The 19114-nt window shown below is 34.7% G+C and overlaps 1 protein-coding gene across 3 annotated transcripts in view; it reads right to left on the bottom strand.

The window, feature by feature from the left end:
- Positions 1 to 19114, bottom strand: part of LOC118195663 (uncharacterized) — a 90040-nt gene that overhangs the window by 42618 nt on the left and 28308 nt on the right. For all 3 annotated transcript variants that reach the window (XM_035366986.2, XM_035366988.2, XM_035366987.2), the window contains exons 8-11: positions 9110 to 9275; positions 7094 to 7472; positions 4434 to 4544; positions 551 to 743 (exon numbers count right to left, since the gene is read on the bottom strand). In XM_035366986.2, coding sequence (XP_035222877.1) covers positions 551 to 743; positions 4434 to 4544; positions 7094 to 7472; positions 9110 to 9275 — 849 coding nt within the window. The remainder of the gene's footprint in view (positions 1 to 550; positions 744 to 4433; positions 4545 to 7093; positions 7473 to 9109; positions 9276 to 19114) is intronic.

Genomic DNA, 19114 nt, shown 5'->3' with positions numbered 1-19114 from the left:
TGAGAAAAATCTTTCTTAGTACACAACTTATCTAGCCAGAGGAATAAAAAAAAAGCTTGCAAATTATGAGAACAATGCGATAACTTTTAACTAGTCTATAGAACTATTCTATAGTTCTATATTCTATAGTTAACTATTCTATAGAACAATGCGATAACTTTTAACTAGTCATAGATAATGTCTAGCCAGCCTGCACTTAATTCTGTCTCAGACAATTATTATAATACTTTCTGGGTAACTGTTGCTGTCAAAGATTCATTAAAAATATACATGATAGTTACTCATGGCAAATTATGCAAACTACTGCTATTCTGCTATTTTGATTTGGGAAACTTCATCTCCCCAATTTAAGATAGAATCTGCTATAATTATTCTAGAACAAATTAGTATTGGATGAATGTTTAATTTATGAAATATCTACACTATAAACAGAACATGTTACTCCATAAATTAAAAAAGCACATACATACAGCTGTTTCAGAATCAATTTATGGTCAACCAGTAAAATAATTAAAAAAAAATCACTGAAATGCACTGAAAACATTTTTACCTTTCTCCCTGTTTCTCAGCTATCATAACTGTCTGAAGCCCACTAGTTGCAGTAGTAGTTGGCGTAGTTACACGGTTAGCATTCGAAGCTACAGGCTGAGTTATAAAACTATTTGGACGTGCATTTGCATTTTCTTGAGTTGTTTCACTTGCTGTTCGTATTGGTGTTGCAGGTGCCTGAGGATACACTTTGGCTGAAATTATATGTTAGCTATTAAATAACAAAACAAACACAAAAAACTTATGTGGAATTACTTCAGAAAACTATGAAAATAATTACATTAATATATCATGCAAAATTCAAAAATCGGAAGATAAGGAAATAATCTTGGCACGTATGTTAAGGTGCACGATATGCAACTTTATTTGAATATGGGTAAACACTGGTGATAAAATGTAAAAAATTACGACAAACCATTTAAGTATTTTATATGTTACATCCATAACTTGTCTCTGTTGATTATCTAGCTAACAGAAAGTAATCTATTGCTTTAAACTTCTGCCGGAATGACTGGCATAAGTTTGACAGAATTTCAGCTAACTTTCATGGTTGATGGAATATCATACTCAAATAAGACGATGTTTTAATTTATATGAGTGATATATGCATTAAGGAAGTAACTACCCATTAATTAAGTCCCATTCAGGTGCAAATTACTTTTCATGTTCATGTAATATGAAAAATAGTTTTTACTTAAATTCATAAATATAAAAATTAACAAATTATTAATATATAAACTTTAATAAAACATAAATATAAAATAATTATCCACCTCCACCCCAAAAAATATATTCATGAGACAATGCACTATGTCATCAAAATGGGCAACCCATGACTTTGGCAAACTCTATATTTTGAACTCCCACCCTGTTCAATGAAGAACACTGTAGGGAGACAATTTTAAATTCTTTGCCAAAATTATTGATCAGCCATCCGTTCAACATATGCAACCAACTATAAGGCTGAAAGCATTAACACTGATTAACTGCACTTGATTAGAAATTTGGTTAACCTCTTCAACAGGCTCCACTGGTCCTTTTTTTTAACATATAAAGTAACAAAAGAACAGAGTGAGGATGGAAAACATATATAGATGGAAAGAAGACATGATATATATATATATATATTTCCTCTTTACAAATGAGACAAGACATGCACTTGCACTTAAATGCTTGTTAATTCACTCATGTAATATGATTAATTATTTATAATCACCATGCCTTTGTTTTCAATAATATATTTTACAACTCGCGTAAGTGCAGACACACATTTTGTATTGTAGAATAAATCTTTCACCAGAATTTTTTTTGCAAATCCTAGTAAATGCTTTGTTCTAACAGTTGACAGTAATTGACCATTAGCATATATAACGCTTAGTATCTGCTACATATGCTGGTATTGTGTTCAAACACCTTACACTTATTCTTAAGAATCGCTGGAAATAAGATGGAGACCTTCTGTGATTTGTTGCCATTTGTATCAGCAGGAAATTTGTTTTTAATCTTTTTAAGGATATTTGTGGGAAGTATTCATGGGTTAATCTTCCTGTATTTGCCTCGTCCCATCTTTGCCCTTTTATTAAAACTTGTTTAGAAATTTTATTCTTGATTCTACATTGTGAAATATGAAGATAGACATCAATCATATATTTTAACGTTTCTTCCTAGCTGCTGTATCAGCACCTTCATTCACTATTATACCTGTATACCCCAATATCCAATTTAGGTTGAGATGCTGAATATTTATTTCCATATTTGTTGTTTCTTAAAGAATTTGAATAAATGAAAATTTGCGACAACCTAGATGCATACTCCTGCAGCATATTTCCACCTTCAAATTTTATGATCATTTTGATGATTAGTGTTTTTGTTGCATTCAAGTACTTTTTTTTTTTTTCTTCTAAGGAATTGTAATGAACTGTGAAGTCTGTCAGCTGATTAAAAAGAATGCATGCATTCCTTCAGAAATAGTGTTTTGCTCAACAATACAGAATGCAAAAATTCACATTCCACAAAGATGTTCTTAAACAATAAAATTTTATGGATAGAATATTGTGCAATTTTCTGATCTTTTTTAGTAAAACAAATTACGCTGTGTACATAGGGAAAATGTTTCTAAGTAGTCTTTTAGTAAAAAGTCTTTAGTTTCTAAGTAGTATTAGTAAAAAGTCTTTAGTTTCTAAGTAGTATTAGTAAAAAGTCTTTAGTTTCTAAGTAGTTTTTTAGTAAAACAAATTGCGCTGTGTACATAGGAAAAATGTTTCTAGTCTAAAACGCAAAGTTTTTATAAATTTTTTGAAAAACTTTTGTATTATAACCTACGTAATTTTTAACATTATCTTCAAATAGATGTATTTCTAGGGACACCTGCAAAAAATTAGAGTTTTTTATTCAAAATTTCTAAGATATACATAATTTACATATTTGAGCATTTTGAAATTTGGTTTCCACCCCCCTGATAATAACACCAAATATGGTTTATGCATTTGGTAATATTAAATGAAAATTGAAACGATGACTTTTTTCGCACATCTAGAATGGGGGGGAAAAAAAAAAAAGAACAGAAAATAGTTTACTATAAATTAAGAAGTTTGCAAAGTAAATCATTCCTGGTGCAAACTGAAAAAAAAAAAAAAATCTGCCAAGATGAATTTTGAATTTCTCCATAAATTTCACACTAAATTTTACAAAATTTAATATTTAGGCATAATTTGAGTCATAGAATCGAAATATGGAAAAATTGGCATGTGATTTCAGAAAAAGTCCGATTTTGTGTCAAAATACCTATGTTAGATTAATACTATACATAAATCTACTATATATCTGCACTTTTGAGACATGAAAAACGCAATTTGAATTTCGTTAATTGGCCCAGTAGAACAGGACATATAGAACAGTCCCCCTTTTTTTTGCGCAATGTGTATGTATATATATATATATAATTTATACCTGTCATCTGATACTAATCAAAGAGCAATCTATTCCTCTAGCTTCTCCCAGAATGAGTGGTATAAGTTTGGTGGAATACGTGATAGCTTTCACGATTGACGAGATGTTCACCATGCATTTTACTTCCATATGAATGTATGACATTTTATGTCTGAAATGTATGCCCCCTAAACGAAATCTCAATTCAAGCTGATAATAAAAATAATGGAAATTTCTTCTCAACTTATTAAGATTTTCTACCATCAATTCCCTTTTTGTAAATTCAATTATCAAAAATTTCCACATATCTGGCTTTTTCTGAGCTTTCCAGATAGTGAAGCTTTTACTACAAAATTCAAATTCAATCATCCATATAATTACTTTCCTGCAATTATAACATAATAATTAGGACAGCAACTGCCCATGAAAATTACAACTGCATAGCTATAACCATGATCATAATTAAAAATTGTAATAAAATACAGCATATCTGAACTGGACAGCCATTTCAGATTACATGATAAAGAATATGACAAAATGGTCACCTTAAAAGAAATGCAACTTTTTCCATCTAGAATCATACTTTAATTTCTCCATACATTCCAGTTCATAGCAGTGACATATTTTATGAATTAATCTTTATTAAATGTAAATAAAAAAGTCATAGTTAAAGTGGTATGCAATTTACAGGAACCATTATCTGTCATTTAAGGCAGAAGTAAATATATGCATGAACATTCTTAAGCAAAAGAGCATGCTTACATATTGTTCACCTATAGACAAATGGATTTGAACAATTCGTGTATGACAAAGTATACATTCTGTATTTAAAAAAAAAAAAAAAAAGAAAGAAAGAAAGAAAAGAAAATCATATAAGTTTTATAAAATTAGATTGAGATTAGATGTAACTGCCCAAAAATATTAAATGAGTGTTTTTAATTATCATTTATACTTACCAACGGGTATAGCAGCTGAACTCACTGTGCTACTTGCATTTAAAGGTCTTGATGGTGGACCAGGTATGATTGATGAAGTTCCAGATGCAGTTACAGCTGAATTTGGAGTGGCTACAAAAAATAAAGAAAATAAATTAAACTCGTAAAAAATTGTAGTATTATTCTTGTGTCTATCGTCAAGAGATAGTTGGTTAACTGATTAAAACAAACACTTGAAAACTAACTGCCTATGGGAAGGAATCCCTTTGAACGTATCTAAGAAAATTAATTCATATTCATACTAAATATGGGGTAAAAAAATACAAAACTCCTATGCAATTAACACATTCACCAGAAGCCAAATCCGAGTTGAATACAATCTTCAATTCAATTCATTCAGCACTCTTTACCTACTTGCTCAATGGTAAGCCTCCAACAAAAAAACAAATAAATAGTTCAGGCTTATCATTTGATTTATTCTTTACATTTTAACTCCCATAATAATAAGGATTGTTATTATTATTAACCTTCATATCATTTGAAAATAAAATTCAAATTTTTTTTTCACTCCACTGAATTTTCACTTCCAATTTCTAGTCCCTACTCCCTTTTACTTAAAGTGTAGTTTTATTTTATTATCAGTTGAACAAAAGTAGATTAGTACACTGAAACTGACATGCTAAATGTTGCTGATCTTCTAAAAAAATAACTCAATTCTGTGCATATTTTTCAAAAGGTCACTAACTATTCAAAGATTTAATGCAATCCATTCTGAGAAATTTTTTTATCTAGACGGAGGTAAAGTAACACATTGAAACTGGCATATAAAATGTTGCTGATACTCAAGAAAAATCTTTCATGATTTCCATGCATATTTCTAAAAGTGACTAAATATTTAACCTCATTCACGATGGGCACCACTGTTACCGAAGCATTCTGTTGGGACAGCGTGTTAACCGGATACGTCATCTTGTGGGGATGGGCAATTCGCGCTGCTAAGCCTCACTTTGGAAAAAAATTTGTATAAATTAAATTTGTCATCCAATTGTTCCAATTTTTGGTACATTATGAGAAGAACATTCAGGTAGTTGTCAGAATTAATTTTAAACCTTTATTGTTATATTTTCCTCAAAAATTTTATAAAATACTCATTCTAGAATAATATAATTTTTCCTTTATCCCACAATTAAATATATATGGAAAAATATCCAAACAATTGCAGATTTTATTTAACACAACACACATAATTAAAATTTTAAAAATATTAAAATTGCCTTTCATACAAATTCAATGTGAAAACAACGAAAAGAAAGCAATATTTCAAAAAAGAGACAGTGTATGATATTCTTTGAAACATGGGTGTATGCAAAGTCCAACATTGCAAATGTCACAGGAATAGAATATCAGCAAATTTGACTCAATTTAGCATTTGTGTATCTTCTACGGTCAGATAGCGCTTTCGTTTTGCCATTAAAAAAATAGAACACCAGCAATAGAACATTTAAAAAAAAAAACTTTCGCTAAGCCATACAAAATATTCGTCTCAATGCCGAAAAAATCTAACAGTAATAAAAAAAGTCTCTAATGATAGAACATCTACACTACACGGGGATAAAAAAATAAAATAAATTAATTAAATTAAAAAGTATTCCAGAGCATTCAGGAACATGTTTATTTGTTTATATGAAATGACCCAGTCGCATTTGTTTTGATCAAATGACCCAGACAATACATTGCTCAACACCCACCCACGAATCTCCCCCTCATTCCGAAACAAAATACCAAAAATAAAAAACATTGCGTAGGAATGAAGGTACACATACTTAACTTTTGATATATTTCCCAATAACAGACATACAGCCTACATCTAGTGTCAGCAAAAAATACTAATTAAACGTTCTATCTAAAAAGCCATACAGTGATTAAATGGCGATTCAAATATGACACACCTGGCCGTGAGGTAATGTTCACTGCTGATGCATATATAAACGCCCGTGCCGAACGGGTTAAGGATATATATTTTCTACTTTCAGAAAATGCTCACTCAAGATGATCATTCACAATTCCAGATGGTTCCAGTCTTCTGTGAGCCTTAGAAAAGATGATAACAGTAACAGTGACAACCTAATTCTAATGGATTTACTATCTTGGAAGCTTGTGAAAGAAAAATACTGGTTTAGAAGTAAGACTTATTTTATCTTAAGCCTACTAGAGTCTTGTGACAGAAAAATGCTGAAGTAGAAGTTTTGGTATCTAACTCAATATGTTATGTTGACACTCTGACAAAGTTCTTTTTGAAATCTGTTCATGAAAAACTGTATTTAGGCAGATTTTATTAGCTAAATATGTATAATTAACCTTGGTTCTCGACCAAATTTTCCAAAGGAACAACTTCTTGTATGAAGAGCAATGTCTCGGGATACAAAGAAAGAAGGCAGTAAAAAATTACATTTCAAAATCTAGTGTCTTCCAGAAAAGAAGACAGAAAGGATGATGTTCCTAGTTATTTGATCAGAAAAGAAGATGGAAGGGATGATGTCCCTAGTTATTTCATCTGCAAAATGGGATCAGATGCAAAGGTTCATGGAACATTATCACATCCTGATACAGCAGCTGTGAGCTATCTGTACAATACATTTTAGAAGACTGAAACAAAAATATTTAGAAGTGTTTTGAATTACCTGTTCTAGCTGGTGGTGTGGCCAAAGCAATGGAATGATTTGTAGGCATTAAAGACTTTGCTGAAATAACAGTAAGAGTTTGGTGTGGAGTAACACTGGTGGTAACATTAGTTAATGCATGCATAGCTTGTGGCACATGGGTAGCTCGAAGTTGCTGCAAAGACTGTGCAACTGTAGCAGCAGATGATAGTTGCATAATGCCTGTAGAATAACCAGTAGAAACAGCAGTTCTTGATATGGTGGGAACAACTCCAATATTATCGTTAGTAGATGCAAATGTACCCGGAACAGTACTCTGATGTGCTGGAGTGGAATTACTTGGAGAATTGGTTGTAGATGACAAATTAGAAACAGTCTTTAAACTTCCTTTATCATAAACCTGTAAATAAAAATAATAATTGCCTGATGATGATTGCTTTTAAAAGTATCCAAAATAAAATGAATGAGAATTTCTCACAGTAAAATGCAAAACAATATACATATGTTTTTATTTATAAGCTAGAGCTTTAATCAAACAAATGCATGCATCATAAAATTCCTCAACCACTTAATTAGTAATTTTTTTTCCTTTGCTTAGAAAACATAAAGAAACCTCATATCTGTAAGAAAAGACAATCAAGATGACTCAAACCATGTACATTTTTTGGGGGGGGCTATGACATGATGATGAACTGCATTGCCATCAAACTTTATATGCGAAATCACTTCATTTTATTTTTACAGTACATATCGAGTGGCAGTATTACTTTTTCTTGAAAAATATGTGTCATTTATTTGTTGGAAGATTTGGTGTGTGTTTATAAGTGCATTAAATGTCATTTATAAATTTTCATCCCATTTTTAAACAACTACGATGTATTTTTAATAATTTCCTTAACACTGTAACGAAGTGTAAATAGTAATTTTAGCTTAACTAGTACATCAGCACATTTTTAAAAAAAGTAGCACTTTGCACAATATTTTAAAAAAGCATACTTACAGCAATACATTTAAAACAAGGCAATTGGGGAAAAATATATTTTCAAAACTAATTGTGTACATGTAAACTGTAAAATAATGTACACATCAGAATATGGCCACTTCTCACCTTATGAACTTTCACAGATATGGCCAAGCTTGTTCTCAGACTTTTTTTTTTTTTTTTTTAAACAAGAAAGGCTGCATGATGCATACTGCAAAGGTATGATCCATCTCAAAGAGCAACAGACAGAGAAATAAGAAGCGCCTATCTCAGTGAAAAAGTTCGATACAAATTAGCAGCGGCGTTTTACAAGTTTAAAGAAGGCCTCATATTTTTGAAGACCATGACCCAAATTCTGAAAGGTTTGCTATGATGCCTTTCAGTGTTATTGCCTTATTTACAATGAAAGAAAAAGAAAATTTGTTCAAGTAAGTTAAGACTTAAGATATTGTTAAGAAAACCTGCTGCCAGATCTAACACGCTAACTCCTTCTACCTCCCATATAATTTCCTCATCACAAATATCCTCTTTAACTGTCAATGAGTACTCAGAGGGCGAGTCATATTTTGACTCAACTCTACCCATGCAATGATCTTCTACTCTCATCCTCATCCCAACAACAAATACCTCAAAGATGGCAATCCAAGCTATGCACTGTAAAGAAATTATTTATTTACAATGTACTGTTTATAAAATATAATATGCATTATTTGTTTTGGTATTATTAATCATTTATTTGATAGTGTTTATAGCTCTTATCATACAAACATCCTTATGAGATATGCATAGCATTTTATGAGACTTAATAACATTTTATGAGCAAATTCTTAACAGAAATGTTGATTTGAAATGGAACTTTGTTTGTTAAGCTGCTGTTCTTTGTAGCTTTCAAAGAATGAGAGATGGGCATCCTTTTAATCATTCCATCAAGGACTGTGAAAAACATGTTCATATTTATCAAGTAGCAGGCAACACCAAATAACAATAAGCATTATTGCATATTAATATCTTAATATTTAATTACTATTATAAAAAGGTTTTTCTCAATTTCATACCTGCTGCAGATGTTGAACTATTGGTTGTGAAATATTAATTGGCTTAGCGATAGTTATTGATGATGATGAATGAGAGCTTCCAGATCTAACAACAGATCCATCAACAGGGCGAGTACTGAGTCCAACATGAGCAGTGCTAGATGGGATTGTGTGACCAACAGAAGACCTTTAAAGATGGAAAAGTACAAATTTATACTTCTTGAAAGAAATTATACTTAAATAATGAAGTAGGAAAAAGTGTAAGCATTCAAGTAAGATTATTAATGAATATTTTTATTGCTCTTGATAAAAAGCAGTAAATGAATAAAAATGAAGTAATTTTTTAGAACCCTAATTTTTTTTTTAGAACCCACTATTTTTTAAGCCTATAAAGCTTTTCAACCTACGATAAAGATAATTTACTAGATATGTACTATTACAAGCACTACACTAGGGATCAGTATAGTGCAATAGCAGTCTGACAGTATTTAATTTAGTAACACTTCCTCATTAAATTCATTTTCGCAAATTCATTTTTATTCATTTACTGCTTTTATCAAGAGCAATAAAAATATTCATTAATAATCTTACTTGAATGCTTATACTTCTTCCTACTTATATATGCACAATATACATACACATTAAAAGAATAAAAAACTATTAATAATAATAAAATAATGAAATATGCTCAAACCAATCTGTGAACTAAACAAGACATTATAAACTGCAGTAAATTTAATAATACAAAAAAGGAAAAAAATATATTTTTCCCAAATAGTTAAAATTTGATATTTTATGTATAAAAAAATGTGTGTCAATACAAAAGATATAAAAAATTCAAGAGATAAAACAACAACTCGATATATCAAAATATAAGAGAGCAGTATAAACAAATGAGTCAAAAAAATAAACAAAGTATTACATATCTTCAACGGGTTGGTGCCAATTTTCTAAAGAATTTTATTATACTCTCTTATATTTTAATGTTATGAATTCTTGTTTTATTTTTAAAATTTTTTCCTCCTTTATTTTAATGTGTTATAGGTCCCATGATCTGATTTACGATGTATCAAGTTCCTGTTTTTAGCCCAAGAATGGTATTAATCTCAAACCTGACTTTTTCATTGAATGACTGATGCCAGTATTGTTTTTCAAGTAAACAAATGCCACAATGTTGCTTGAATCAATTGTACTGAGGAAAATGATGCTCCAAATCATACTGATCAAGTATGAGTGAGTGAGTGATTATGGCGCAAAAACCAGAGACGGTTATGACGCGCCAAACACAAGATGGGATGATTACAATTGATGACATTAAAATTCAATCAATAAAAACAAGTAGATAAATGTACCAAATCCAGAGGATGAAGTCATATAAACACAAGTTAAAAAGCACATATTAAAATTCAAGACACAGTCTTCAAAACAAATTACATTTGGTAATAAAAGCCAATCTCTTTTAAATAATAAAATAAATTACAATTCACCTCTCTTCCGATTAAACGGTCGAGAGGTAAGTCACAGCTATTAAAATATTTCTGGCGAAGACTATTAAAACATGGACACTCAATTAAAATATGACGAACAGATAAACAAACATTACAATTAAAACAAACAGGCTCATTTTCAGCTTTGAGAAGATAGTTATGTGTGACTCGAGTGTGACCAATTCTGAGGCGAGTCAAAAGAACGTCCTCCTTACGATTTCCAACAATATCCCAATGCTCAATTCTAGGCTTGACGTTTGTTGTGATGCTGAACATCCCAAAATTGCTGCCATTTTTTTCGGACCTTTCCCTTGATGACATTGCAGATATCTCTAAAAGGGATAAGGCGACTGGACAGTTCAACAGCAGATTTGGCTGCGATATCTGCAAGCTCATTTCCTTTTATTCCAGCATGTCCAGGAACCCAGCAGTACAGGACTTCATAACCTCGAATCATTAAATTTATATGAATTTTGAGAACATCCACTACCACAGGATTCTGAGTGTTGGGAAAAGCTTCCAAGGATTTAAGAGCACTATACGAGTCTGTGTAAACTATGAACTTTTTGTGGCAGAGCTTTGAGATATACAAAAGACCATAATATATAGCAGTCAGTTCAGATGTTAGGACTGAGAAAGCATGGTGCAGGCATCTGCCCTCTATGTAATTTTCAAATACAAAAGCCATCCCAACATGATCATTTGTCTTTGATCCATCTGTGTATATCGGATAATAACTGCTATATTTGTGCCTGTGCTCAGCAAAGAGTTGTCTATAAACGATCTCGTTAGTGCTTGCCTTCACGTGATGTTTGAAAACATCAAGAAGCTGAATCCGTGAATTTTCCCAAGGTGGGATTTCAAAGTTCTGTACTGCTTGGGGGCGCATATCAGAGAGGGAAAGTTCCTCAATGATAGGGCGAAGTCTTAAAGGAAAGGTAGGAACGCAGGATGGACGTGTTTCAAATAAAGTGTTACACTCATTATCAAGTAAGCACAGCTTATTGGGATGTTCAGGTTGGGATAAGATATTAAAATATTGTAAAAGGGACAATTGCTCACGCCTCAGATAAAGTGATGGTTCGTTACAGTTAACATATAGGCTCTGCACAGGAGAAGTCCTGAATGCTCCTGAACAAATCCGCAGACCTTGACGGTGAACAGGATCCAGTTTTAACAAAACAGATGACCGAGCGGATCCATACACAACTGAGCCATAGTCCAGTTTAGAGCGGACGAGCGCTCTGTAAATGCAAAGCATGGAGCAACGCTCTGCACCCCAGGAGGTGTTCGCCAACACTTTTAAAATATTTAGTGTTTTTAGACACTTCTTTCTCAGGTTTAAAACATGAGAAAGGAAAGTCAATTTTCGGTCGAACGTCACTCCTAAAAATTTTACTTCAGGCGCAACTGGAATAATTGTACCATTCAAATATAACTCAGGTTCAGGATGGAGACCTCGCTTCCTACAAAAGTGCACGCACACAGTTTTCTGTTTCGAAAATGTAAATCCCTGTTTGTCTGACCATTCTTGGATCTTATTCAGAGCCATCTGCAGTTGCCTCTCTACATATCTCATGTCTGCTCCTCGACAGCTAATCTGCAGATCATCAACATATAGAGATCCCAAGATGGTGGGAGGAAGTTCTTTTAGTACAGAATTTACTTTTAAACTAAACAGGGTTACACTGAGCACACAGCCTTGAGGCACACCCTCTTCCTGTTTAAAAACATCCGAAAAAACAGAGCCAATTCTTACTTGAAAAGTTCTAGTGTTCAAGAAATTTTGAATGAAAATTGGTAGGTTGCTGCGCAAGCCACTCTCGTGAAGATCCCGGAGTATACCGTATCTCCATGCCTTATCATAAGCTTTTTCAATGTCGAAGAATATCGAGACAAGGTGGCTTCTTCTTACAAATGCTTTTCGAATAGATGTCTCTAAGAGGAGCATGTTATCTACAGTTGTTCTTCCCTTTCGAAAACCACTCTGATAAGGCGATATAATATCATTCTTTTCCAAGAAGTAGACTAGGCGGCTGTTTACCATCTTTTCAAACAGTTTGCAGAGGCAACTCGTAAGGGCAATTGGCCGATAGTTGGAGGGATTCTTTGGATCTTTCCCTGGCTTAGGAATAGGAATGACAATAGCTCTCCTCCATGCACTGGGAAAGGCATGCTCCTTCCACACCCTATTGTAAAGAGTGAGAAGGGCATTCAGTGACTTACAGGACAGATGCTTTAGCATTTCATAATTCACTCCATCAAGACCCGGAGAAGACCTATGTGTCTGCAATAAAGCACTCCTTAATTCAAGCATAGTAAAGTCTCTATTGTAAGGCTCAGATTTGGAAGAGTTGAATGCGATGGGATTTATTTCAGAGTGCTGCTTCATAGAAAGAAATGCAGGTGTATAGTTTCTGCTGGAAGAAACGGAAGCAAATGTCTCACCGATAGTATTCGCAATTTCTTCTATGGAGCTAATCACTCGGCCATCTTTTTCCAAAAAGGAAAGTGAGTGGTCTTTATATATGCCGCATGCTTTTCGAACTCTTTCCCAAACCCGCTTGCTAGGCGTGGAGGATGTTATTGACGACACATATGAAATCCAGGAATCCCTCTGGCTCTGCCTTCTTATTTTTCGTGCATTTGCTTTGGCTCTTTTAAAGGCTATGAGGTTTCGCAGAGTAGGATATCTACAAAAAATACCCCATGCTTTTTTCTGTTTTTTCAGTGCTTCATGACAGTCGCGATTCCACCACGGTTTCGAATATTTTAGTGTTTTTCCTGATGTTTTAGGAATCGAAAGCATAGCTGCCTGAATAATAGTATTAGTAACAGCTTCCACAGCGTCATCGATATGCACATCTTCTACCATTTGCTCTGTGAGCTCTGCGGAGGAAGAGAAGAGTTCCCAGTCTGCCCTGTCCAGTATGAATCGAGGGGATCTCGACATGGGGTTTGCTCCTCTTCGTGCAAGAGACGCAAGAATGGGATAATGATCACTGTTGTAAAGATCTTTACCCACATTAAAAGTGCAAAAAGGCAACAGAGATGGTGAACAGATGGCAAGGTCGAGAGCATGGAATGTTTTTGAAGGCTCATGGAAGTAAGTATCTTGCCCATTATTGAGGAGACAAAGGCTATGATCTTCGATCATCTGCTCAATTTGTCTTCCTCGGCAATTAGTATCCTTACTACCCCAGAGCGGACTATGGCCGTTAAAATCTCCTATTATGATGAAAGGCTCAGGCAGCTGCTCTAAAAGACCATTTAAATCTTGCTGATCAATATGCTCATTTGGAGGCAAATACAGAGAAACGACTGTAGCAACAAAATCAAAATTTGTTTGAGTAGCGACAACTTGGAGGGATGTCGTCAAAGAAAGCACATTTGAGGGATAATCCAGTGAGGTGAGGAGACCTACACCTCCACTGGCACGCTAACCTGCAATGTTGTCTTTCCTGACGAAAGAAAACCTCCGAAGTTTTGCTTGTTGTTCCGGTTTTAGATTTGTTTCCTGTATTGCGAAGCATAAAGGTTGATGAACATTGATTATAGCTTTGATGTCGAGCAGATTTCGGTGGAAACCACGACAGTTCCATGATACGAGGGTGGCCATTATGAATAGTTTTTGTTCTTTCTGTGCTCTTGTTTGGTTTTTCGTGGAAGTAGATGCTTGGGAACTTCCAGACCCTCTTCTACTTCCATACCGTCTGAATCCGCAGATTCAGAAACCATTCCATCAAGAGAGCTATTGCTGGAACTTCTATTTTTATTTGTTTCTTTTCGTGTGGTAGTTTTGGGTTTGCTTTGAATTACTATTTCTTTATTTTGTACTGTATGGGTTGGGTTTTCTTTCTTCTTGTTGTTTGTAGTCTGTTGAGTTTTGTTTGGTGGCGTCTGCATACTAACTGATGTTTGGGTAGCAAGTGAGCGAGATTTTTTAAGAGCATTGGCGTAAGATGTATTTAGTCGTAGCTGTGTGCTTTGGACTAATCTTCTGGCTTCGGCATATGAGATGTTCCTCGTAACCTTTGCAGTCTGCACTTCTTTTTCCAATTTCCATTTTGGACAGAGGCGTGAAAATGCTGGGTGCTCACCCTTGCAATTTATACAAAGAGGCGCAGCGGTACAATTTTCAGAATCGTGGCCAATCTGTGAGCATCGGGCGCATGTGAGGCTGCCACGACAAGACGTCTTAGAATGGCCGAAACGCTGGCATTGGAAGCATCGCATAGGGTTGGGAATATAAGGTCTTACGGGACAATTTAAATATCCGGCCTTAATATTCTTAGGCAGATCAGGCGTGTTGAAGGTAAGGATCACGTGTTTCGTATCGATCAACTTACCTTCTTTACGCATCTTGATCCGCCTAGCACCGCAGACATTTGGTCGGATAGCTCGGAAGCGATCTCTTCTTCAGGAACATACAGAAGGTCGAATTCCGATATAACGCCACGACAATAATTCAGTGTCTTATGTGCTGTTACACTGACATTCGCTTGCCCAAGTTTAGTTATTTGAAGTAAAGAAGCAGACTGGGTGGCTGAGATTGTATCAATAAGGAAGTCTCCGGAGCGGAGACGCTTTATATTTCTCGGCTCACCAATACAAGACTGGATGTATTTGTTAATCATGAAAGGAGACATCTTATGCATTTCGCCAGAAGGACTAGAGATGACTAGGAAACGGGGACTATTGTTATGATTTTTTTTATTTGCATCTGTCCGTAATTTTTTTGCAGAATTTTCAGAACTAGATTGAGTGACTGGTTTAGTAGTAGACTTTTCAGAACTAGGTTGAGAGACTGGAGTGACTTCGAAGTCTTTGATCAGAAAAATTTGAGAATTAGCCATATTGAAATAAGAAAAGATTCGGGTCCGACGGCCCCGCCCACCACGGAGCCCAACAAGGGAACACAGATTCCTGTGTTAGGGCTAGCCAGACCTATACGCAAACTGAAGCCCCACAGTCGGCTTTCCCGAAAGCAGGTACTCCCGAGAGCTTGACCCCAAGCCACTGACACAAGGACTAGTGACCAGCCGATTGACACCCGTGAGGACGACTAAGGTGCCTCCCGTTTAGCTGAAGCAGAGGCCAAAGCAGTGTGTTGGGGACAGTACCTCGCCCCTCAACTACCAGGACCCTCCTTTCCAGCGACACGGGTCTCCACGCACGGCAAACACGTGGGCAGTTTTCTCGCCACTCGAGAACTAGAGACAAGGTCTGTTCCAGCCTCTCGTGACAAGCCCCAAACTCCGTAGAGAGAAACCACAAGGGAGAAGGGAAGGGAAAAAGATCCAGCCAAGAGGAGAGGAGACGGAAAAGAGGATAAATCACTGGGGCTCCAGGATCGTGACACCCGTCTCACCAAGAAGATGATCCCCTGAAGGGCTAGGGTACCTCGGGATTGCCACACCCGTACTCACAAAAGTGAGCCCCTGAGGGCCTGATCAAGTATGATTTGGAGTAATACTGCCAGAGTTTACTTAAAGTTACTGTGACTGGAAAGCAACCAAAGAAAAATATTTATTTTTAATTATATGGAAAAATAGAATAGTAAAAGAAAGCAAAGTGAACAGGAATGAGTACAAGAATAGACTGATCAACTGAGACATTAACAAATGCTAAAAAATACTTTTGGATGACATTACAATCTGAAGCCTTTCAGATTTTATTCTGGATTTATTTTTCTTTTAATGGATCAAATTCTGTACATACAGATTTAATTTGTCCTCTCCATTTTCAATTTTATCAAAGTAAAGTCACCAAAATTTGTCATACATTAACGAAAAGACAGAATTTCGATTAAAAACATGAAATGCAAAAAGGTACTCACTTCAGTTAATATAAGATATGCTCCAAGAGGCAACGCAAGAGGAGGTCTGCTTATTTTAATTAAGCGTTCCATTCCTCATTATGTCACTCCATTACCATAGCTTTTAGCTATTGAAGCCGTAGCTATTACACTCATGCCAAACACTTCACATCCAATCACAATTATCTCCACCTATTTTCCTATACACTCACCTACAAATTCTGTCAGGACAGATTTGCATGCATTATTAAATATTAACAATTGAGTCATTATAGATGGAGATTTCAACACATACCACATCGAGTGGAACTGCTGGGACATTAATCAACATGGACGCATTATTCACAACGTTGCCCAAGCGGCCAATATTAATCTTGCAGTCTCAGAAAAACCAACACACTGTGGGATAGGTAGACCATCAATTATGGACTTTTTCATCTTAAAAAATATTTACCCCGAGTTATGTTGAAAGTCTGACAGAATTGTCATCATACCATATCCCTGTGATGATGGAAATTTCTACCGACTCCTACAGTACACCACACAAAATAGCCCTTATTACGAACTGGGCAGGATATGCCAAAGCTCTTAACAACACTCAGTACCCTACCACCCCGATACAATCGAAGGATGAGTTAGATGCTTTCATTGAAGAATTCACTGATGAACTCCATGATGCTTTACTAAAAAACAGTAAAACCATGAGAGCAGACAAGAGATATAAGAACAGCGCCACCCGTGAGCTGATCAGAAACAGAAATCAAGTACGCAAGCAATGGCAGCGATTCAGATGTCCCATGGACAAAACATTAATGAATCAACTAAACCAACAAGTCAGGACTCTTTTTAAAAAAATATGCACAACTCGACTCGGCCAGACATTTAGAAGCACTATCCACAGATGATAATTCACTGTGGAGCGCTGTTTCTAAATTTAAAAGACGCAACTAGAGTCCTGGATGATCAAATGGAAGATAAAAACGAATGTGAAAAAAATCTGAAGCTGTATACTTCACTAAAAAAAGAAATATTGATCTGAATATTACCCTCAAGATGTACGATGTCAGCATTCCCTGGGCCAAGCAAGTTAAATATCTCAGTGTCATTTTAGACCAAAAACTCACTTAGTCCCACACATCACATATATTTTGAATAAGTTTTGGGGTACTAGAGCATTACTCAACCCCTTAATTGCATGAAACTGTTTTGTCTATCCAAAACAAACTTCATGTATTTACATCCATGCTGCGACCAATTGTTACTTACACCTGTCCCATCTGGGGTTATGTATGTAAAACCAATATGCTTAAAATCCAGCAATGCCAGAACATTACTTTAAGAATAATTTCCAAGAGTCCCTGGTTTTTCAGAAATGAGGCCATCCATAATGAATTAAACATTGATAGCATCAGCATTTGCATAGCAAAAATTTCAAAAAAAAATTCTTCAATAACATTGAAAAAGTTAATAATAGTTCCATTCCTAGATTGAACTACGATTATACTGATGATGAAAACAAAAAAAGACCGGGAGCAGTACTCCAGCACTTAATTTAATTGTACCTTGTTGTACTCTCATCTGAGAATCATTTTCCTATGTTTTTAATTAAATTTCCCTTTGTACAATTGCACTTTTAATACTATTTTTAGGTCTTTTTAAGACACGCATAAGTGTCGCCATCTACATTTAATACCTGGTACTACTTATTTTATTCTTGCTACCTTGTTTTACAAAAGATTCTTTTTCTCTCTCACATAATAGTTATTTAGGCCAACATATATTATCTCAGCACATGATCCTTTCATTTCCATACGTATTTTGATTTTAAATTTACCAGTATTAACTACTTTGTAATTCTGAATTTTCGTTAAATTTATAATTAAGCTCCGCCCCAACCAATGCCTGACGAGCAAGACTATGCACTCTCTTTCCGGGTCAACCATTGGAACACGTGACCCAGTAGCTCCTCCCAGCTCTTCACAGACCTTCTCTTCAATTTATTCTACCTTCATTTGAGCGCCGGAAGATGTAGCAGTAGCATGCGACTTCAATTTTATGCTTTTTTCTACAGTATTGCCATTTACATCTCCAGCTTATGATTCGACTAACTCCTAGAAATGTACATAGCAAGGCTCATCCATTGCTTATCACATTCATTGCTTTTCACGACATTTATTGCTTATCACAAGAATTTTTTCTCTCAGTAAAGAACTTTACTATGATATGCCAGAAAAGATATGCTACTCTACACGACGCTACACACAGAATGTGGCTTTCCCAGCCTAGGAGCCTGTAGAAGTGCCCATTACCTGAGCCTTCAGTTAATACCTATCACAATATACAGTCAGAAGTCGTTAATCCGGACTCATTGGGACTTTGGCGATTCCGGATTATCGATTTTTCCGGATTATAGATCATCAGTTTAAATCTGGTAAGATGGCATGCAGAAATTATAAAATTAAAAATATGAAACCGTAATTTATTAAATGAACAATTATGATCTAAAGGGTATCAAAATTTACAAAAAAAAAAAAAAAAAAAAAAAAGGCTTAATATTTATTTGTTTACTTTATTAAACATTTCTTTCAATGTAAGTTGTTTAAGTTGCTTCATTTTTTATGTAATAATACATTCTCTTTAATTCTATAAACAGACATAATTTCTTGTTCAGTTACAAAGTTCTGCTGTTCAAGTCCTATAATTGCTGTGTCTACGGACTAA

Source organism: Stegodyphus dumicola, chromosome 3 (genome assembly GCF_044657685.1).
Source record: "Stegodyphus dumicola isolate Sdum_Otavi_A_Nest chromosome 3, ASM4465768v1".
NCBI lineage: Eukaryota > Metazoa > Arthropoda > Arachnida > Araneae > Eresidae > Stegodyphus > Stegodyphus dumicola.
The sequence above is the reverse complement of the archived record's forward strand: the minus strand, read 5'-3'. Positions and strand labels throughout refer to the sequence as shown.